Source organism: Podarcis cretensis (genome assembly GCF_951804945.1).
Source record: "Podarcis cretensis genome assembly, chromosome: 1".
Taxonomy (NCBI): domain Eukaryota; kingdom Metazoa; phylum Chordata; class Lepidosauria; order Squamata; family Lacertidae; genus Podarcis; species Podarcis cretensis.
In genome coordinates this window covers 122,538,641-122,558,078 of record NC_137170.1, presented here as the reverse complement: position 1 = coordinate 122,558,078, position 19,438 = coordinate 122,538,641, and the positions used below count along the sequence as shown (strand labels likewise).

Sequence of the window (19,438 nt, the reverse complement as noted above, 5' to 3'; positions counted from 1 at the left end):
GAGTCAGTTTTGGTATGCTGTACATTTCTGCACTGCTCAGAAGTAGACGAAATGCTTCTGGCCTGTCCTTTAACCACTGTACAAAATGTAGCACTTTGATACAATTCATACACAACAAAGAAAGGAAGATTGAAATATTTTTTTGACAGTTTGTGCCCAGCTGGATTACACGAGGTCTTGGGATGCTGTGTTCATGGACTTGCTTTGGAAGACCACTTTTGGTAGGTGGTGGTGTTAATAGTCCAGATGAGTGTCTGGAGTCTGGAGAGTTCATAGGAGTTAGTGTAATGGAAGAGATATCTAAACAAGGAGCAGAATCCTCATTGCTACACCAGAAAAAGGTGGTGGGTCTTTGAAACATGTCATGTTCATAATCAGACTCTATGTGCAGCAGCAGCTGTAAAGGAATCACAGAAAGAGAAATATATATTCTAAGGAGTGAAAGTGTTAAGAGAAGGGAAAGAAAAAAAAGAGCACAAAAAATTTGCTTGTAAACCAATATTCCACAATATTAGGAACAAAAAGTGAACTTTTTTTTTTCTTACATCGCAGCAACAATGAGTAATCTAGTACTGGCAGAAGCAAATTTAACATCTCCATTAAAAATCACTGCAAATATTATATTTTAAAATCATGTCTTCTATGTGCTGAAAAATATCCCCATGCACCAAATACAGTGGTGCCTCGCAGGATGAAATTAATCCGTTCCGTGAGGCTCTTCGTCTAGCGGTTTTTTCGTCTTGCGAAGCAAGCCCATTGACAGCTTAGCGGATTAGCGCTATTAGCGGTTTAGAGGCTTTTAGCGGATCAGCTGATAAGCGGCTTAGGGCTTAGGAAAAGGGGGGGAAAGGGAAAAAACCCCGCAGGAACTCGCAAGACATTTTCATCTTGCGAAGCAAGCCCATAGGGAAATTCGTTTTGCGAAGCGCCTCCAAAACGGAAAACCCTTTCGTCTAGCGGGTTTTCCGTCTTGCAAGGCGTTCGTCTTGCGGGGCACCACTGTATGCTTGAATATCTCCATGTCTGCAATTGTTCTGGTATATAGTAGGCACACATGTTTGCATGGTTAAAGCACAGCCCAGTATCTTGTGTATTGAGTATAGCTTCACAAACCATTTCACTCTCGCCAATCACTCATACAACACAAACTTCCTACAAGCTTCACATTGAGTAAGTTATCTTGGCCCCACACAGGCTGTTTTCCAAGCACACAAAACTCCAGTGAGCAAAGTGTTGTTTATGAGCTACTGAGTGGTACTTGTATTAACAAGGCCCTTAACAGCTTAGGACCTAAATTAAAAGGGCAGGTTCTCCCTTACTGATCTGCCCCATATGATATTCTGAAATAAAGTTTGTGGTGACACAGGAACGGGCATTCTCAGTACGAGTAGCCTGACTCTGGAACGCCCTCCCTCCAAAATTTGATTGTTATCAACTATTTCAAGCTTTCGATACCAATTAAAGACTTGGTCTCTGTATTTGGTGCTATCTATGGTGTAATGGATTCTAACAAGTAATGTTGTACGATATTGTAAATCAAGCATCTGTTTACAAATACTAGCACTATACAATAAACTGAAAGTGCCACAAGGTTGGACAGACTTAAACTTGGTTACATGGCTAATTAAACAATATATAGCCTTTTAAACTGGGGGGGGGGACACACGTTTATCTACTTTCTTCTTATGTATTTTTGTGTTTTTATATTGCAAACCAACCTGTGAGTGATCCTCAGATGAAGGGTGGTATAGAATTATTATCAGTAAATAAATCAATAAAAATAATGCCTACTCTGCTGGTACTATATATATTTTTAGATTCTTGATGTGCTATTGCTGGCTATGCATTTTACTGGCAAATGGGATCCTCTTCAACGACGGTCCTGCTTGCACACGGGACCTTGGGACACCACCACCTGGCTAGGGCTGGGTGTTGCCCAGACCTCACAGGGATGGCCCCGTGGCGCCAGGCTTATTAGCCAATCAGGTTTGAGTGGAGCAATTGTGGGACCTATTTGAGTGGCAGCGTGAAGTGGCTAAGGCACTTGCTTCACACTGCCGAACACCCCTGCCCATAGCTGTCAACCTTCTCTTTTTTGGCAGGAAATTCCCTTATTCCAGTGCCTTTTCCTGCTGCTTTCCGCTGCTATCCCGGATTGTTAGATATCCTGTAGACTGTCCCCGGGATAGGTGAGGCTGCTGATCCCTTATTTTTGAGGCTGCTGATCCCTTATTTTCGAAGTTGCTGTTCCCTTATTTTCAAATCTGAAAGTTGACAGCTATGCCCCCGCCCTTTCTTTGGTTTGAGTGCTTTGGCCTTGCTTTGGACTTCAGTTGGTCACCTGTCTTGTGTCAGGGTAGGAATTTTTTTTGGCACTGGCCTCTTGGTTTTCACCTGCCTCTCAGCAATCGTCACAACTTTGTAAGGTTCGCTGGTTAGGCATGGCTCAATGATGTGTGTGGGAGGGGAGGGGAGGGGCGGCCATCACCTGCCCCTCCATAAAAAGGGTATTTCGTTAAAGGAATCTGGGGGTCTTGGCTCATGCCTGAAGTCCACCTGAGCGGCTAGGGCCATGCCAGGACCACAGGAACCCCGGGGTGAGATTCAGATGGTCTTCATCAACGTAGTAATAATATAATAATTTATTATTTATAACCTGCGCATCTGGCTGGGTTTCCCCAGCCACTCTGGGTGGCTTCCAACAGAATATTAAAATACAATAGTCTATTAAACATTAAAAACTTCCCTAAACAGGGCTGCCTTCAGATGTCTTCTAAAAGTCTGGTAGTTGTTTTTCTCTTTGACATCTGGTGGGAGGGCATTCCACAGGGCGGGTGCCACTACCAAGAAGGCCCTCTGCCTGGTTCCCTGTAACTTGGCTTGTCTCAGCAAGGGAACCACCAGAAGGCTCTCAGCACTGGACCTCAGTGTCCAGGCAGAACAATGGGGGTGGAGATGCTCCTTCAGGTATACTGGGCCAAGGCCATTTAGGGCTTTAATGGTCAGCACCAACACTTTGAATTGTGCTCGAAAACATATTGGGAGCCAGTGTAGGTCTTTCAAGACCGGTGTTATGTGGTCTTGGCAGCCTCTCCCAGTCACCAGTCTAGCTGCCGCATTCTGGATTAGTTGTAGTTTCCGGGTCACCTTCAAAGGTAGCCCCACATAGAGCGCATTGCAGTAGTCCAAGCAAGAGATAACTCTGGTGAGACAGTCTGCGGGCAGATAGGGTCTCAGCCTGCGTACCAGATGGAGCTGATAAACAGCTGCCCTGGACACAGAATTGACCTGTGCTTCCATGGACAGCTGTGAGTCCAGAATGACTCAGGCTGCGCACCTGGTCCTTCAGGGGCACTGCTACCCCATGCAGGACCAGGGAGTCCTCCACACCCGCCCGCCTCCTGTCCCCCCATAACAGTACTTCTATCTTGTCAGGATTCAACCTCAATCTGTTAGCCGCCATCGTAGCTCCATTGTTTGGTGTTTACCCTTCCAAACTTCCTCCTGGGTGGGCAGGAGTCAGCTAATGCCTAAGCCAATACCGCTCACATTGTGTAATCAATAAAGTTATGGCCTAAATTTTACCCATCAACCTTTAAACTAAAATACATGAATTTATTTATATGGGGGGTGTCTTGGAGCCCTCGAGGCGCAATTAATTGCAACCTGCTCTGGGATCACCTTATATAGAAATATTTTAAATAAGCTCTTATTGTTTAAGCTTTTATTGTGATACAAAAAAGTGAACTTATCATATGGAAGCAATAAATCATACTGCCTTAAACTACTTAGGCTCGAGTGCTAGAAAGTGCCTCTGATTTAATGCCAAAGCAAATCCTAAAAATGAACAGCACACACAGAGAACACAAATCCTACTTATGAACCCAAGCTGCTGATGGTAGGAAACAGGCAAGAATCCCACAGAATTCAAGCACAATGCACCATTGTGAACACTCAGCAATTCGTGACATCTCTGCCCATGACTAACACTTTCACTGGTAGGGAGACTGAGCAAAACACGCAGCTAGGAATGTAACCAGCAATGAAAACCACATTATAATAATCATGGTACAACTCCTACATAATTATTCAGGAAATGGTAAAAACAGCATTAATCTATATTACATACAAATCTGTCTTTAATGGATATGTTACAATAAGTAGGTTAGGTTTTAATAAAAATGACAGTTTGGGAAATAATTCTAAATTAAAAACATTTGCACTTAGTTTGTGGAAAATCAAGGAAAGGGCATTAATAAAAATGAAAACCCTCACTTAACGTCCTGAGTTCATGAGACCAAAATCTTCAATTTTTCGACGTTTTGTTTTTTGGTCCAAATAAATATATTGCCCAACTGCAGATTTCTTCTTGTGAACCAACATGGATCCTTCTTAACTTTAGTTGAGAGAGGCATTTCGACTTTCCCCCTTCCGCTCACATTGCTTGAAATGTTCATCTATACAAAGCTGGCTAAGATACATAGTTCGGAGAAGAAACAAACCGTTGCCATGGCAAGGTTAAACTCAAATTGACTGCTTTGATCAGTGGAATTGGCACTACTACAGGTGCCATATAATACTCAGCATTTTGGTAATTTAGAAGAGGAAGAGGAAGAAGAGTTTGGATTTGATATCCCACTTTATCACTACCTGAAGGAGCTTCAAAGTGGCTAACATTTTCCTTTCCCTTCCTCCCCCACAACAAACACTATGTGAGGTGAGTGGGGCTGAGAGACTTTAGAGAAGTGTGACTGGCCCAAGGTCACCCAGCAGCTGCATGTGGAGGAGCGGGGAAGTGAACCCGGTTCACCAGATTACGAGTCCACCGCTCTTAACCACTACACCACACTGGCAGTGCCTGGGAAACCCTGCCAAATGGGTGGGGTATAAATAGTAAGGTTGTTGTTGTTGTTGTTGTTGTTGTTGTTGTTGTTGTTACACTTTGCCAATACCTTCACTGTATTCTTTTCAGCACCTGCTAAAAATCTTCATACCCAGATGTTTAAGGAAGTTGAGGTAATTTTAACCTGTTTTAGTATTTTAACTTTTGTATGTTTTAAGGTAGTGTTGTATTTTTTTTTCTTTCTTCCACTGTTCTATCTTTTGTAAACCGCTTTGAGACCTTTTTTTAAACAATCAAGTGGTGTTAATAACACAGTTTTCTTCAGTAAAAGAAGAATAGCTTTACTGAGTTATAACTTGCTTGCAAGTAAATAGCATAGTGAACAGAAGATTTAAACTAGCTTCAGAGCATACACAGAGTGCAGGCTTCACTGAGCACAGGCTCCATGCCTAAGTTAGGCTCCACACACACACTGACTCCACCTCACTCAGGCCCCACTAAGTCTTCCTGCAAGCCAACTCAAACATTTATACAGAGAATGAGTTACAGTGATTCTGCATGCTGAGTGATTCTGCAGCTTTTCAGCATTTCACAACATTTCTAGACTCCTTTACTGCTCCCTTTTACTGCTTCTGCTCTCAAATACCTTTGTCTCATGACAAATACAATAAGGTAAAGGTAAAGGACCCCTGACAGGGACGCAGGTGGCGCTGTGGCTTAAAGCCTCAGCGCCTAGGACTTGCCGATCGAAAGGTCGGCGGTTCGAATCCCTGCGGCGGGGTGCGCTCCCGCTGCTCGGTCCCAGCGCCTGCCAACCTAGCAGTTCGAAAGCACCTCCAGGTGCAAGTAGATAAATAGGGACCGCTTACCAGCGGGAAGGTAAACGGCGTTTCCGTGTGCGGCTCTGGCTCGCCAGAGCAGCGATGTCACGCTGGCCACGTGACCCGGAAGTGTCTCCGGACAGCGCTGGCCCCTGGCCTCTTAAGTGAGATGGGCGCACAACCCCAGAGTCTGTCAAGACTGGCCCGTACGGGCAGGGGTACCTTTACCTTTACCTTTTAAAGGACCCCTGACAGTAAAGTCCAGTCTTGAATGACTCTGGGGTTGTGGCGCTCATCTCGCTTTACTGGCTGAGGGAGCTGGTGTTTGTCCGCAGACAGTTTTTCTCAGTCATGTGGTCAGCATGACTAAGCCACTTCTAGCGAAACCAGAGCAGCGCATGGAAACGCCGTTTGCCTTCCTGCCGCAGTGGTACCTATTTATTTACTTGCACTGGTGTGCTTTCAAACTACTAGGTTGGCAGGAACTGGGACCGAGCAACGGGAGCTCACCCCATTGCAGGGATTCGTACCGCTGACTTTCCGATCGGCAAGCCCTAGGCTCAGTGGTTTAGACCACAGTGCCACCCGCGTCCCTTGACAAATACAATACAATTTTACAAATTATGGATTTAAACTTGGTCTGTCTTTTTGCTAAGGAAGCAAACGTAAAACTATGGAAAAGAATTAACTAGGCAACATGTTCATTCTCAAGAATGAGCTTTGATTCTTGCTCAGCTGATCAGCAACGATGAAATCCAGCTGCCTTAGTAGTGTGATCTAGTTGACTGCTGGGAACAGGATCACAGAGCCAGTGCAGGATTAAACACTGTGTTTTCTCGCATCAGCTGATGTCACTAGAGATGCCACCTGATGGGCGGGCGGACCTGGTTTGGGGAAAATGGCTTGGAGACTTCCCCCCGCCACTTCCCTGTGAGCAAACATCAATGAACTTTTCAAAGTGGACTGAATCTCAAATCATGTGTTTTGCTACCAGCAAGCTTGGCTCCTCTCCTCAGTTCATTTGAGGACAAGAACATTATCTCAACTTTCCTCTTGCTTTGTAGAATATTACAGGGAGGATGCTTCCCAACAAACTTTCATTTGGAGTGGAATTTTTGCAATAGTGAGAAGTTCCAACACCTTTATTTGGGGGTGAGTGGGGAGGAAAATAAAGGGGTGTGTTTTGATTAGTGGAAACCTATGCTTAAGATCAGGAACTCTAGACAAAAACAAAGCAAAACTCCCTGAAAATGGTGGAATTAGTTGAACCAGGAATGAGCGAAAGGCCTACCAATTACATCATGGCACTGTAGCTCTGTCTCAATAAAAGAACGAGGGGTCAGAAATCCCTATGAGAACATCTTGGGACAAATCACTGCCTGCAAACTGTCCGATACTAGTTTAGGTATTTGCTGGTAGATACATTTATGATAAATGGATAAGTTGGGAGTTTTTAACTAAATATGCAAATTATGTTTATCAGATTGCAAGAGAAGCATTGAGGATCTGCATGTGGGGAGGAATATGCAGTAAGGACAGGGGAGTAGGTTTAGCTTAACACCTGAATTATAAGCCCTTTGGAGTCTTTGTGTTACATAAATAACCTTCCCATTACTGCTTTGTTTTCCATATTTAGCATCGTGATTAATAATACATACTTTATTATGCTCTTTAAAAATTCATTGTAAATATCCTCACTAAAAGCAATGTCAGGGCTCTAACGTATGATTAATATACATTTTTTAAATCCATATATTAAATATTCAGCAAACAGAAAAGTTGAAAGTAGCTCATTTATTTTTAACGCAAAATTCGAACCACACTGAACTTTTTTTGCATTATAACTTGATGAGTAATTTTACATTTGCTAAAGCCTATAGCCAAACGTGGGTACTTTCCCCCCCTACAGTCTTAAGAGGATGACAAATATCAGAGGCAGCATTCCTAATGAGCAGTGGGATATGAAATACCTTGAGCATTATGCTAACAATTAATTTTCGACATTTGTGCTGGACAGGCCATTCTCACAAAGTTTCAGGCAAATAATTTCTGTGAAGGTTTCCGGTTTGCTCGCTTGCTCAAAGTCTCTCAATCTTGCTACTGTGATTGTTCAGAAGAGGCGGATGGCATTAGCAGTAGTGGAATGAGTGTTTTCCATAAGGAACAGAATGATAAACAATATTTATAGTGTGTTACATCTTTAGTATTTGTTTTCACTGGGATTTTAATGAATGCAAGAAACAGAGGGTCTGTCACCATGACTAAAGAGGCGAGTGGCTGTATTAAATCCAGTCTTCTATAACTGGATGGCGGGGTGTGTGTGTGCGTGTTTGGGAGTGGAAGACCCTCACTGGTTCTGGTCAAACCCTACAATTTTACGGGGACCCCCTTGACAGTTTAGTCCAGTCAAAGGCGACTATGGGGTTGCAGTGTCCATCTCGCTTTCAGGCTGAGGGAGCTGGCATTTGTCCACAGCTTTCCAGGTCATGTGGCCAGCATGACTAAGCCACTTCTGGTGCAACAGGACACTGTGATGGAAACCAGAGGGCATTGAAACGCCGTTTACCTTCCTGCCACGGCGGTATCTATTTATCTACTTGCACTGGCGTGCTAGGTTGACAGGAGCTGGGACAGAGCAACAGCAGCTCACTCTGTCACAGGGATTCGAACCTCTGACCTTCTGAATAGCAAGCCCAAGAGGCTCAGTGGTTTAGACTACAGCGCCACCCACATCCCTCTCCTACAATTTAATGATTCTATGAATATTACCCCATTACCATTTTCTTAACATTTACTGTAAATTGGTGACATCTATTGTACTGGATGGTCCTATGATTAGGTTAAAAATTAAGCTCTTATATTTTGAGAATATCCACAGTGTATGTCTTTAAATGCACTCTCCACGCTCTTGCCACGCTTTGTTATCCTACGGATCTTTTCTTAAATCCGTGTCCCACCTCATTATACCCTCCACACTCAATACTTAAAAAACATAAATCTTGTTACATAATAACAATGTCTCTTTGTTGAAACAGAACATTTCTCTCAGTTGCTTTTTACGTTAAATGTTCCTGAAATACAAGAATCCTATGTGGAACCTGCCTATCTTATTTCCCCCCCAACTTTCTGGCTTCAAGCGCCCAGAAAGCCAGTGGCAGCCTATGAAGACTTCTGGGTACAGAACTCCTTAGCATGTGGCCAATAAAAAATTATTGGAAAGAAGTTGCCTGGAGAGGTTTTTCATTAGGAAGTGGGACAGACATAAAAAATAATAATCAATAAATAGGTGTGTTTGCACACCCTGAAACACATTTATATGTTTAGTAATTCTCACACCACACACAGAAAGCTGACTGTAGAAATGGGTGGTTGAGGGAAGCAAAGAGATAATGGTAAATAATGGGTTTTGTGTGTGTATTTATTTGGTTGTAAATTGATTTGGGCTGCCCTGGGCAAAATAAAGCGACTGATTGAATGACTGACTAAATAAATAAATTAACTTTTTTAATAAAAGTGTTTCTAAATGACTTTGCTAGAAACAATGGGAGACATGATTGTGACAACACATATACACGAATATCCTCTTTCTCCCTTTAGTTACTGTTATTCTACCTTGATGAAAGACATACTTTATGAATCATCTCTTTATTGACACAACAATCTGTGTGATTAAAAGCTAGATTTGCCTACGGGTTAATAGATTGCATTATAAGGCATAATTTAATCATCACTAACAAGATTGTTTAAATCTGTGAAAAGTAGACCATCATGAAATTTATGAACCCACGTCAATTACATTTAATTTTTCAAATCACTTTTTAGATTAGATATCATGTAATCCACTCTTTAATAAAATATTTATTTCATTCATTTTTCATTTTTATTTTTTAAAAAATAATAATTGCTTTCCTTGCATGAGGAGCAGGATTCCACAGATTAAATATATACAACCACTGCGGACTTAACTAGACACAACTGTATAGAGGACAGAAGCACAAGAGCAAACAACTTTTTGACAAATATCGACACACATAACTGAAAACAGCCACCCTGGTTTAAAATTATTGGATGAGCCTCCAATAAAATTTAAACAAAATCAAAACTAAGTAGAAATCAACAAAAGTTGCACTGCAAAATGAGGCCGCATTTCACACAAGGCACATACTCTGAGATTCTCAACATAAGGTCATTGCATTTCTATGCCACTGACTGCCATTGTTGTAGCTCGCAGGCAATTTGTGCTTTAAATGCAGCTGAACACATTAGGTGATAGTAGCAACACCCAAAACCATACTGTCATTGGCTTAATTAAGATTGAGTTTTCTTGCTTTCAAAAAATCCACTACAGTCGTACCTTGGTTTTCGAACAGCTTAGTTCCCAAACGTTTTGGCTCCTGAACATCGCAAACTTGGAAGTGACAGTTCTGGTTTGCAAACTATTTTTGGAAGCTGAACATCCGGCAGGGCTTCCAATTGGCTGCAGGAGCTTCCTGCAGCCCATCAGAAGCCACGCTTTGGTTTCTGAATGTTTTGGAAGTCAAACGGACTTCTGGAACAGATTTTGTTTGACTTCCAAGGTACAACTGTACATCCACAGTCACACAGGGAAACAAGAACCAAAATTGTCAACTATAACAAACAGGGAAATATGATTTTTGAGGCAGCTTTACATGGAATCCGACTTCATACACACTTGCAGGAAGGATTAGGAAAAGGAAGTTAGTTAAGTGCATTGCACATAAAACAAACTGGTAAGTAAGTAACTGTATGTTTGTGACAAAACTTTGACAACGTTAGATACACCCAAATTTAGGGACTAGTTCTCTGGCAATGCTTAAGTTCTCAAAAAAGAGAGAGATGCTGATATACCAAATAATGATCTGGAAGCCCTTCGTCATACTTGGATGTTTTGGCACTTTGTAATTGTAGCTGGTAATTAGGCAAACTAACTTTTCAGGGACCCTGTCACCTACTCTCAACGTTGAATCTTGGTATTGAAACTAAGAGTAAAGTTAGCCAGTTTAAGGCATGACTGTTTTTTCCCTTTCATTAGCTCATCACAATCTTAGAGTTACTTCAACACTGAAATTGCCATTTATTTGTTAAGTCAATCAGAAAAGAGCCTTTGGGTTATTTATTTAGAAGCAAAGTAAGTATTAAAAGTGTTAAAGTTATTGCATTTCTACGAAGAAAAAAATGGCTCTGCCCAGGGTACTTACTGGCGACGTTTGCACCTGCGTTATTCTTAACTGGTTCTCCAAATCTTGAACCTTGTTTTTTAGCTCAATGTTTTCTGTTTCTAGTTCATGAATCTAAATAAAAAAAAATGCAGTTATTAGAAAGGTGAGACTAATGAACTGCGTTGGATTTATTGACTCATTCTTACTCACTTCCTGAATGAGCCCAGGAAAGCAAATAACCAAGGAACAAAATCTTTGCCATTATTAAGAAACGAGGTTTGTACAGAAGCAAGTTGTTGATACTTAGCCATTAAAAATTTCTACTCTAGGATGCATATCTCATATAGGAAGCAAATAGAATAATTGGGTCTTGCAATCAGGCGTGCTGGGTTCCACCCAACATTGTGGGTGCCCAGTGCACAGATGTGACATCATGTGCAGCACATGACGTCACATGTCACTGCTGCAATGGGAGTGTGTGTGATGGAGTAACCCATCGCAGTGTGTGACGCATTGGGTCACCCAGCCAAGCACCCTTAGTGAAAAATTTGTGAGTGCCCAGGCACTCAGGGCCCTTTGGAGATGGTGACTATGCTTGCAACAAACAAGAGATCAAGAGGTGCAAATTCTCCACTGCATGGAGCATAAGACATGACTTTTCATGGAATCAAAATAGAGCTTATATACAGTAGTATTATCAGCAACAGCTTTCAATGTGCTCAAGAGCTAGGCATGTTTAGCCTGGAGAAGAGGAGGTTAAGGGGTGATATGATAGCCATGTTCAAATATATAAAAGGATGTCACATAGAGGAGGGAGAAAGGTTGTTTTCTGCTTCTCCAGAGAAGCGGACACGGAGCAATAGTTCCAAACTACAAGAAAGAAGATTCCACCTAAACATTAGGAAGAACTTCCTGACAGTAAGAGCTGTTCGACAGTGTAATTTGCTGCCAAGGAGTGTGGTGGAGTCTCCTTCTTTGGAGGTCTTTAAGCAGAGGCTTGACAACCATATGTCAGGAGTGCTCTGATGGTGTTTCCTGCTTGGCAGGGGGTTGGACTCAATGGCCCTTGTGGTCTCTTCCAACTCTATGATTCTATGATTCTAAGATTTTTCTACAATATCTACACACAAGTGAGTTCTAGTTAGGAAAGGTCCATTCTAAAGTTAATTGAAAATGTTCTTCAACTCATTTCAACTCATTTTATTGCTTCCACTTGATCCAGAATTATTATTGACAAATAGACTGATTTGTCCCAGTATCAGTTTCTCTACCCATGGGATTAGAGTAGCTGGGTCAAGTTGTTTTCTTTCATTTTCTTCTTCTTCTATGCTTAATGCCAAAATACTTTAGAAAAAGAACATTATTAACCTGGAGCAATTTAGAAGAGGTTATTTATTGGGCCAATTTATGCGCTCCCTCTCCCCCAGACAGCATAAAACTAAGCAGTAAAGCAAGTTGAAGTGCTCAATTTAAAGGCAAGGGGCCCCAGAAAAGTTGTAATAATGTTTGGGGCAAATTTTCTGGAATCTTATCAAGTCATTACTACCGTAGCTCTCAAATAACATTCTGAGGCAATAAAGCAGTGGGCATCCATGTACACAGGACATCCTATGCTGAATGAAATATTAAACAACAATCAACTGTGGCCAAATAGGTATTCATCTGACCAGTCAAGTTGGTGCTTGAACATGCCCTGACCACTGCAGAACCATTCACTTGGCTTTTAATGAAGCTATTCAGAAAACTGAAGCTCATGCTGTATTTGTGTAGACCCCTAGGCATACAGAATATGTAATATTTGAATGCAATATTTAGGGCTGAGCATACTGGATTTGGCTGCATCTAGAGCCAAATCAGGCATATTTGGAGGAGCTTGGCTGTTGGATGACTTGGGTTCTGATGACCACATATCACTGCACGTCGGGCTGGATGGCCCATAGTAATTCACGGTTGTCAGGGAGGAAGGTGAGGCAGGAACCAGGTGGGAAACCTCTGTGAAAAAGCCCATGAACACCAGGAGAAAGTAGGAGCCTAATTCCTGGCTCTCCTTCCTGCCTGGCGGAGGGTACTTTTCAATCCGCTTCTCAGATCATTGTTATTTTAAGAAACTAATTAAACATAAGCCTGCCCCTAGCTACTTCGGGGCTGGATTTAGGTTGGGGCAGATAGGCTCCAAATTAGCCAAGGGTGTTGTTGCCTGATTTGGGACCCCTGGATTGAGATCACAGGTTGAACAGGTGGGGTGTGCAAAGCCCTAATAAGTTCAGATGAATCCACTAAAAACAATACACTAAAAACAATTTAAAGATACTTTAGTTACTAGCAATAGCTTCTCTGAGTTGGATCAGGCTAAGTCATAATCAGAGTGGACCTAATGAAATTAATGGACAAGTTAGTAAAGCTTAACTTAAATCTGTTGTTTTTAATGGTTCTGCCATGAGTAGGACTTAGTCGGACACAACCCCCTAATTTCATGTGTTGTCGTAATGAATTTTTCTATAATGTTGAATTCTCACTTTTGTCCTGCTATACGCCAGCAGTATATCTTTGAAAATCCAAACGATACATTACTTAAACCAAGAAAAGAAACCCAAATTCTGCTACTTACTCTTTTCTGTAATCCAGCAATCTGTTTTCTTGTTTCAACATCCTTTCCTCCAGATTCCAGAAATTTCCTGTAAGCCAGGTCAAATGCTTGACCAATAGTTAAAGTTATCTCTTCTGCCTTTATATGGAGCAAATATTACTGTTAGCTTGTAAACTCTAGCTGAGCAGAAACCAAACCCCTAAAGGAACATACTGGCCTAGTTCACATGTAATGCTAGGCCAAACCATGGCTTGGCTTCAATGAGAAAATGTGTGGGTTCCTGGAGAGAAGATCATGACTAAAGCACTCCAGTGTTACTGCTGCCATGTCACATAGATGTAAACCATGGTTGAACACTGCATTGCATGTGGACCCTGTGATACGTCAAGCTGTTTCAAATGTAATTGAAGAGTGCAGAAAATCCACATTTAGAGCTCTGTTGGCAAAATGCATTCAAAAGGACAAGACATTAAGGCTATTGTTCAAGACGTATTACATGAAGGGTGGTCAGATGGAACAGAGCATTGGCCACCACCAAGGAGCTGATTTTAAGCCAGGGCCAATAACAGTGTAACTAGCCTGTCTCTGGGATAATTACAGATGGCTAGACCTGGAGCGGCTCCAAATGGCTTAAGTCCTGGTAGTCACAGAACATGATTTGTGTGTGCTTTTACACTGTATTTCCTGACCAGTGAACATGACTCAGAGTTGCAATGACTGCCAATGCTTTTATCCACCCCAGACCTGGACCACTGAGTCACAAGGCTGGGTTGCATCCGTGATATGCAAACTTATCTGTACATGGGTGATGTGACTGTCCTACTTACACTGTCCTACTACTTATAATGAAAAAGCGCATCGGGATTTGGAAGCAGAGTAAGGATGAACACAAGATCTAAGAGAAGGAAAGTATCCAAAACATTACTTTAGCCATTGTGCAGCACTTAGCACTGCACAGCTCTATAAACAGTCAAAGCCCCACAGCAAGATAAAAGACAGAGCCTTTCCTTCAGTCTCAGAACAGTGAAGGACATTTCTCCCAGGTTTTTGGGTACTGTTTTTCAGATAGTAAAGGTAAAGGGACCCCTGACTATTAGGTCCAGTCGTGACCGACTCTGGGGTTGCAGCGCTCATCTCGCTTTACTGGCCGAGGGAGCCGGCGTACAGCTTCCAGGTCATGTGGCCAGTATGACTCCACTTCTGGCAAACCAGAGCAGCACACGGAAACGCCGTTTACCTTCCCACCAGAGCGGTACCTATTTATCTACTTGCACTTTGACATGCTTTCGAATTGCTAGGTTGGCAGGAGCTGGGACCGAGCAACGGGAGCTCACCCCGTCGCGGGGATTCGAACCGCCGACCTTCTGATTGGCAAGTCCTAGGCTTTGTGGTTTAACCCACAGCGCCACCCGCATCCCGTTTTTCAGATGCAGAGGTACAAAACAGAAATGCTGGCTGTCAAGGGCACATGTATTCCTCTTAATACTAAAATGCAAGGCCCAACGCTGACCCACCACGCACTGCTTCCCGGTATTTTAATGCAGCATGCAGCAGGATGCAACCTTGATGCTTAATTGTGCTTGGTGCCTATATTTTGGGTATCCATGTTGAAGTAGAAAATACTTTGGACTAAGAAATATTTGGACTAAGAAGCAAGAAGGCTGTTTTTCTGGCTTTCCTTATATGGTCTATGATTGACATTGCATAAGAACATAAGAAAAGGCTGCTGGATCAGTCCAAGGAATGGTACATCTTGTGTAGCATCCTGCTCTCTTGGTGACCAACCAGACGCCTAGGAAAAGCCAGCATGCAGAACCTGTGTGCAACAGAACTCTGCCATCCTGCAGTTTCTAGCAACCAGTGTTCATGCTTTTTTCCTGGGGGGACATGGGGGGAACGCAGGGGTACGCATACCCCTAAACATTTTGTGAATCTAAGTTTGGCCTCACTGAGGGGCAGTATTTCAATATGAGTAGGAAAATGAGAGTACCCCTACACATTTTTTTAAAGAAAAAAAGCACTGGTTGTAACAGTCTCAAAGGAGCACAGGGATAATACCTTCATGACAAATTTGGCTTCAAAGATAGAAGCTTTTGCATGTTTTCTTCTCTTTTCTGCTTTTACAGCAAGAAAAGGGACGATAACTTTCAGCATAACAAACAAAACTCAACCCCAAACCAGCTTTAAAAAAATACTTCATACTTACACACTTTTCACTGTCAAAGACATAGCACAAGTGTTTGTTTGACTCTGAATCTTTGCATATGAAAGTGAATATCCTTTTGTCAGTTTTGTCGTCAGCACAAAACGATATCCTGTGGAGCTGGCAGTTGTGCTGGACTTCCTGCAAAAAAATTTTAAAAAATGACGGTGCATTTGGGGGTCTGATGATCGTCTAGTGAGGCCCCACAAAAGTTACCACAACAAGCTATAATTTTACTTTCTAACATGAAATATGTCTCTCACAGACCAATACACTGCTTTGTTAGACATGCCTGCAATCTGAACAGGCATCTGGGTCTAATTTTCAGCTACACAAGGCAAAGAAGCATAAACACAAGATGTTCCATTGCAGATATTGGGAGAGCTCCAGCTCCATTCTCGGGACTCTCTTGTTGGATCACACTCAATGTAGTTTCTGCACAAAACATATTTCTGCTGTACATAACATCCCGTCAGTTGACACGACTGTATATTAACTGTAGTGAGTGGATGATGCAAATGCCAGTTTTCCAGATAGAAGGATGGGATCTTGAAGTATAGAGTACCATGCTTTATTTCAGAATACCACTTAAGAGATATGTTAAACATATTGGGCACTTGAAACACGTACATAGAAAACAACTTCTGCAATCACTCTCAGCTAATCCTGATTGCAGAATATTTTAGAAAGCCAAATTTAGATTTGTGACCCTGGATTAAAGCAGCTGAAGTGAAGTTTTCTTGCATTCTTTGAGAGCAACGTGGTATCAACACCCATCAGCAAACTCATTTCACCTTCTGTGTCTCAGTGAATGTGGTGCCATTTGCAAGCTGTGACCAACATTCAGGGACATCCCATTCCATAACCAGGTTGGGCATTGCCCAACAAAGCTTCCATTTGGCTCAGAGTTGATTTTTCAAGATCATCATTATCATCACCATGCTGAATACATTGAATACTACCAGTTACATTACAGTGAGCTTAAAGGATCAAGCTTTATTTATTTAAGGCACGTGTTTACTATAAATGAGTGAGAACTGAAAAATAATTGTTTGCACTGACTGCATGAATCTTTAATGCCAACACTGTAGAGGTGATTACTGATTTTTTCCCCAGCTTTCACAAACATGGTGTCCTTTAGATAGAAGTTTGTTTGGGAGCACAACTCACATCAGGCCCAGCCAGAATAGCCAATGACTAGGAATGATGGGACTTCTAGAGTTCTATCCTGGAGGGCAACATTTTGGGGGAGGCTATTTTCCTATATTTCGATATGGAAAGGTGATCACTTAGTACAGAAAATTGGGTATGGCCCTGGATATAGCCCTCCTTCTGGTTATGTACTGCGTCTCTATACAAGGGAATACCTAATATTAGTTGCCTACCATTTCTGTCAGCTGCCCTCATGTGCATGAAGTGCAATGAATGCATAAATGTAGAGGAGTCTGCAGGAATTGCCATGCCATGGGGATCCCCCAATACTGAAAACACTACTGTTGCTTAAACTGCCATTAAGCTGATAACTTCCTACTTAGAAAACCCACTTTTGTAAGTTTATAGAAACAGAATACTTAAATGATACTTCTTTGCTTTTCAATCCAAGTCCCTATGCAGCATTTTATTACTTCTGGCTAGTGTCATGGGAAAGCAGTTCTGGATATCGAGAAAAATATGTCGCTTGTATGGGAGCTATTCTTCGCTTTAAGAATATGTGGTGCTCGTTCTTCATTAATATAAGAGTTTCTGGGATTGCCAGCATTCTCTGTACCTTCCTTTTTTTGGCCTGGTGTCACACACTGGTTCTCATTTCTCTCTCCTGGTGCTACTCTTGGTTCTTTGCATTCCTTCTAGTTTTCTCGTTCAGCACAGCCTTCCTGATAACTCAACTGTTTCCCTGCTCAGTATTGCTCCTTCTCAGCCACTTTGCAGGCAAAGAAGAATTTGTCAAATAAGGTGTTTACTTCCCTTTCACTACATTCACAGGCCCCTTTTATATATTTCTTTGGAATATAAACCACACAGATTCATAGAATCAGAGTTGGAAGGGACCCTAAGGATCGTTTCCAGGGCTCAACAAACTTTCTCAGCAGGGGGCCAGTCCACTGTCCCTCAGACCTTGGGGGAGGCCAGACTATTTTTTTTTGGGGGGGGGGAGAATGAATTCCTATGCCCCACAAATAACCCAGAGATGCATTTTAAATAAAGGGATACATTCTACTCATGTAAAAACACCAGGCAGGCCCCACAAATAACTCAGAGATGCATGTTAAATAAAAGGACACATTCTACTCATGTAAAAACATGCTGATTCCTGGACAGTCTGTGGGCCGGATTTAGAAGGCGATTGGGCCAGATCCAGCCCCCGGGCCTTAGTTTGCCTGCCCATGGTTTAGTTCAACCCTCTGCAATGCAGGAATATGCAGCTGTCCCATATGGGGACTGAACCTGCAATCTTGGCGTTATCAGCACCGCACACTAGCAAATTGAGCTATTGTGAAGTGAATTTCAGTTATTTCTTGGGTGACTTTTCTTTGGGAGACTGATAGGAGCATGGCAGCTTGTAAGAGTTTCCCCTGCCCTTGATCCATGTATTTCATCATTACCTCCACCCATATGGTGATCCCACTGGAAGAAGCAGGGAGGCAATTTTCTCCAATTTCTCCCTCCCCCCCCCCCGCCAACCCCCAGAAAAGCTGCAGAGGGAACTGAAGGAAAAAAGATGGATGGATCCAATCCATTGCTCAGGAACTTCAAATAAGCAGAATATATATATATATACTGTTTTACTATCTTGATTATGCAATGTTTTATAGCTATTGTAAATTTATTTTTGGCAGTGGCCATGATGGGAGCTCATGTTTCATACCATACCTTCTGCTATTTTTGATTCTTGCTTGCCAATGAGATGGATATATTTAATTTAATATATGTATTACGTCAAATAGTCAGAATGCTAGAGGGAGAAGAGGAAGAAAAGAGGGTTCCTACCTTTGTTTTGGGATCTAGAATTTTCACTCCATATATTGAAATTTGCAACTCAACCTTTGGTGTCTTTTGACCTTCAGATTTCTTGATATGTCTTGCGAACTGAAAATGGGAAACAAAGGATCATGTAAGAATATTTATAGTTTAAATTTCACGCTATTAATTACATCATAGTACGTTCCTTTTTTGAAATTTGCTATAGCTCACAAGTTCCAAAGAAAACAATATCCAATATCCAGCTCTCTGTCTGTCTCAGGTCCTCTGCTGCTCTGGTCACTAAGGTCAGTTGGTGAGACCTTTGTATGGGTGCCTCCTCCATTAGTAGCAAGGCTTCTTTCAGCAGCCAATGCAGAGTTTTCAGGGCTGACTCTGCATTTATAGATTATGATTCATTATAATACTCTCCAGGATCAGGGATGGAATTTGGTAATATTTCATAATACAGTGCCCTGAGAAAGCCCAAAATCTGGTGCCCCCAAATGGATCCATTTGGGAGTCATTTTGGACTCACAGCTGTCCACAGGTCAATTCTGTGTCCAGGGCAGCTGTCTACCAGCTCCATTTGGTACACAGGTTGAGACCCTACCTGCCCGCAGACTATCTTGCCAGAGTGGTGCATGCTCTGGTTATCTCCCACTTGGACTACTGCAATGTGCTCTACGTGGGGCTACCTTTGAAGGTGACCTGGAAACTACAACTAATCCAGAATGCAGCGGCTAGACTGCTGACTGGGAGCGGCCACCGAGACCATATAACACCGGTCCTGAAAGACTTACATTAACTTACGTTAAATAGTTGCAGCCAGGGGGCAACACAAGA

At 42.2% G+C, this 19,438-nt stretch overlaps 1 protein-coding gene and 1 long non-coding RNA gene across 8 annotated transcripts in view; both read right to left on the bottom strand.

The window, feature by feature from the left end:
- The window catches only part of LOC307220479, a 371,449-nt gene that overhangs the window by 163,099 nt on the left and 188,912 nt on the right, over positions 1–19,438 (bottom strand). The gene's annotated exons all lie outside the window — the stretch shown is intronic.
- The window catches only part of GULP1 (GULP PTB domain containing engulfment adaptor 1), a 183,925-nt gene that overhangs the window by 16,740 nt on the left and 147,747 nt on the right, over positions 1–19,438 (bottom strand). For 5 of the 7 annotated variants that reach the window (XM_079981727.1, XM_079981725.1, XM_079981729.1 and 2 more), the window contains 5 exons: positions 18,623–18,721; positions 15,638–15,775; positions 13,453–13,569; positions 10,884–10,976; positions 170–397 (listed from right to left, as the gene is read on the bottom strand). In XM_079981727.1, coding sequence (XP_079837853.1) covers positions 170–397; positions 10,884–10,976; positions 13,453–13,569; positions 15,638–15,775; positions 18,623–18,721 — 675 coding nt within the window. The remainder of the gene's footprint in view (positions 1–169; positions 398–10,883; positions 10,977–13,452; positions 13,570–15,637; positions 15,776–18,622; positions 18,722–19,438) is intronic. The other 2 variants (XM_079981730.1, XM_079981731.1) reach the window with 1 other exon arrangement.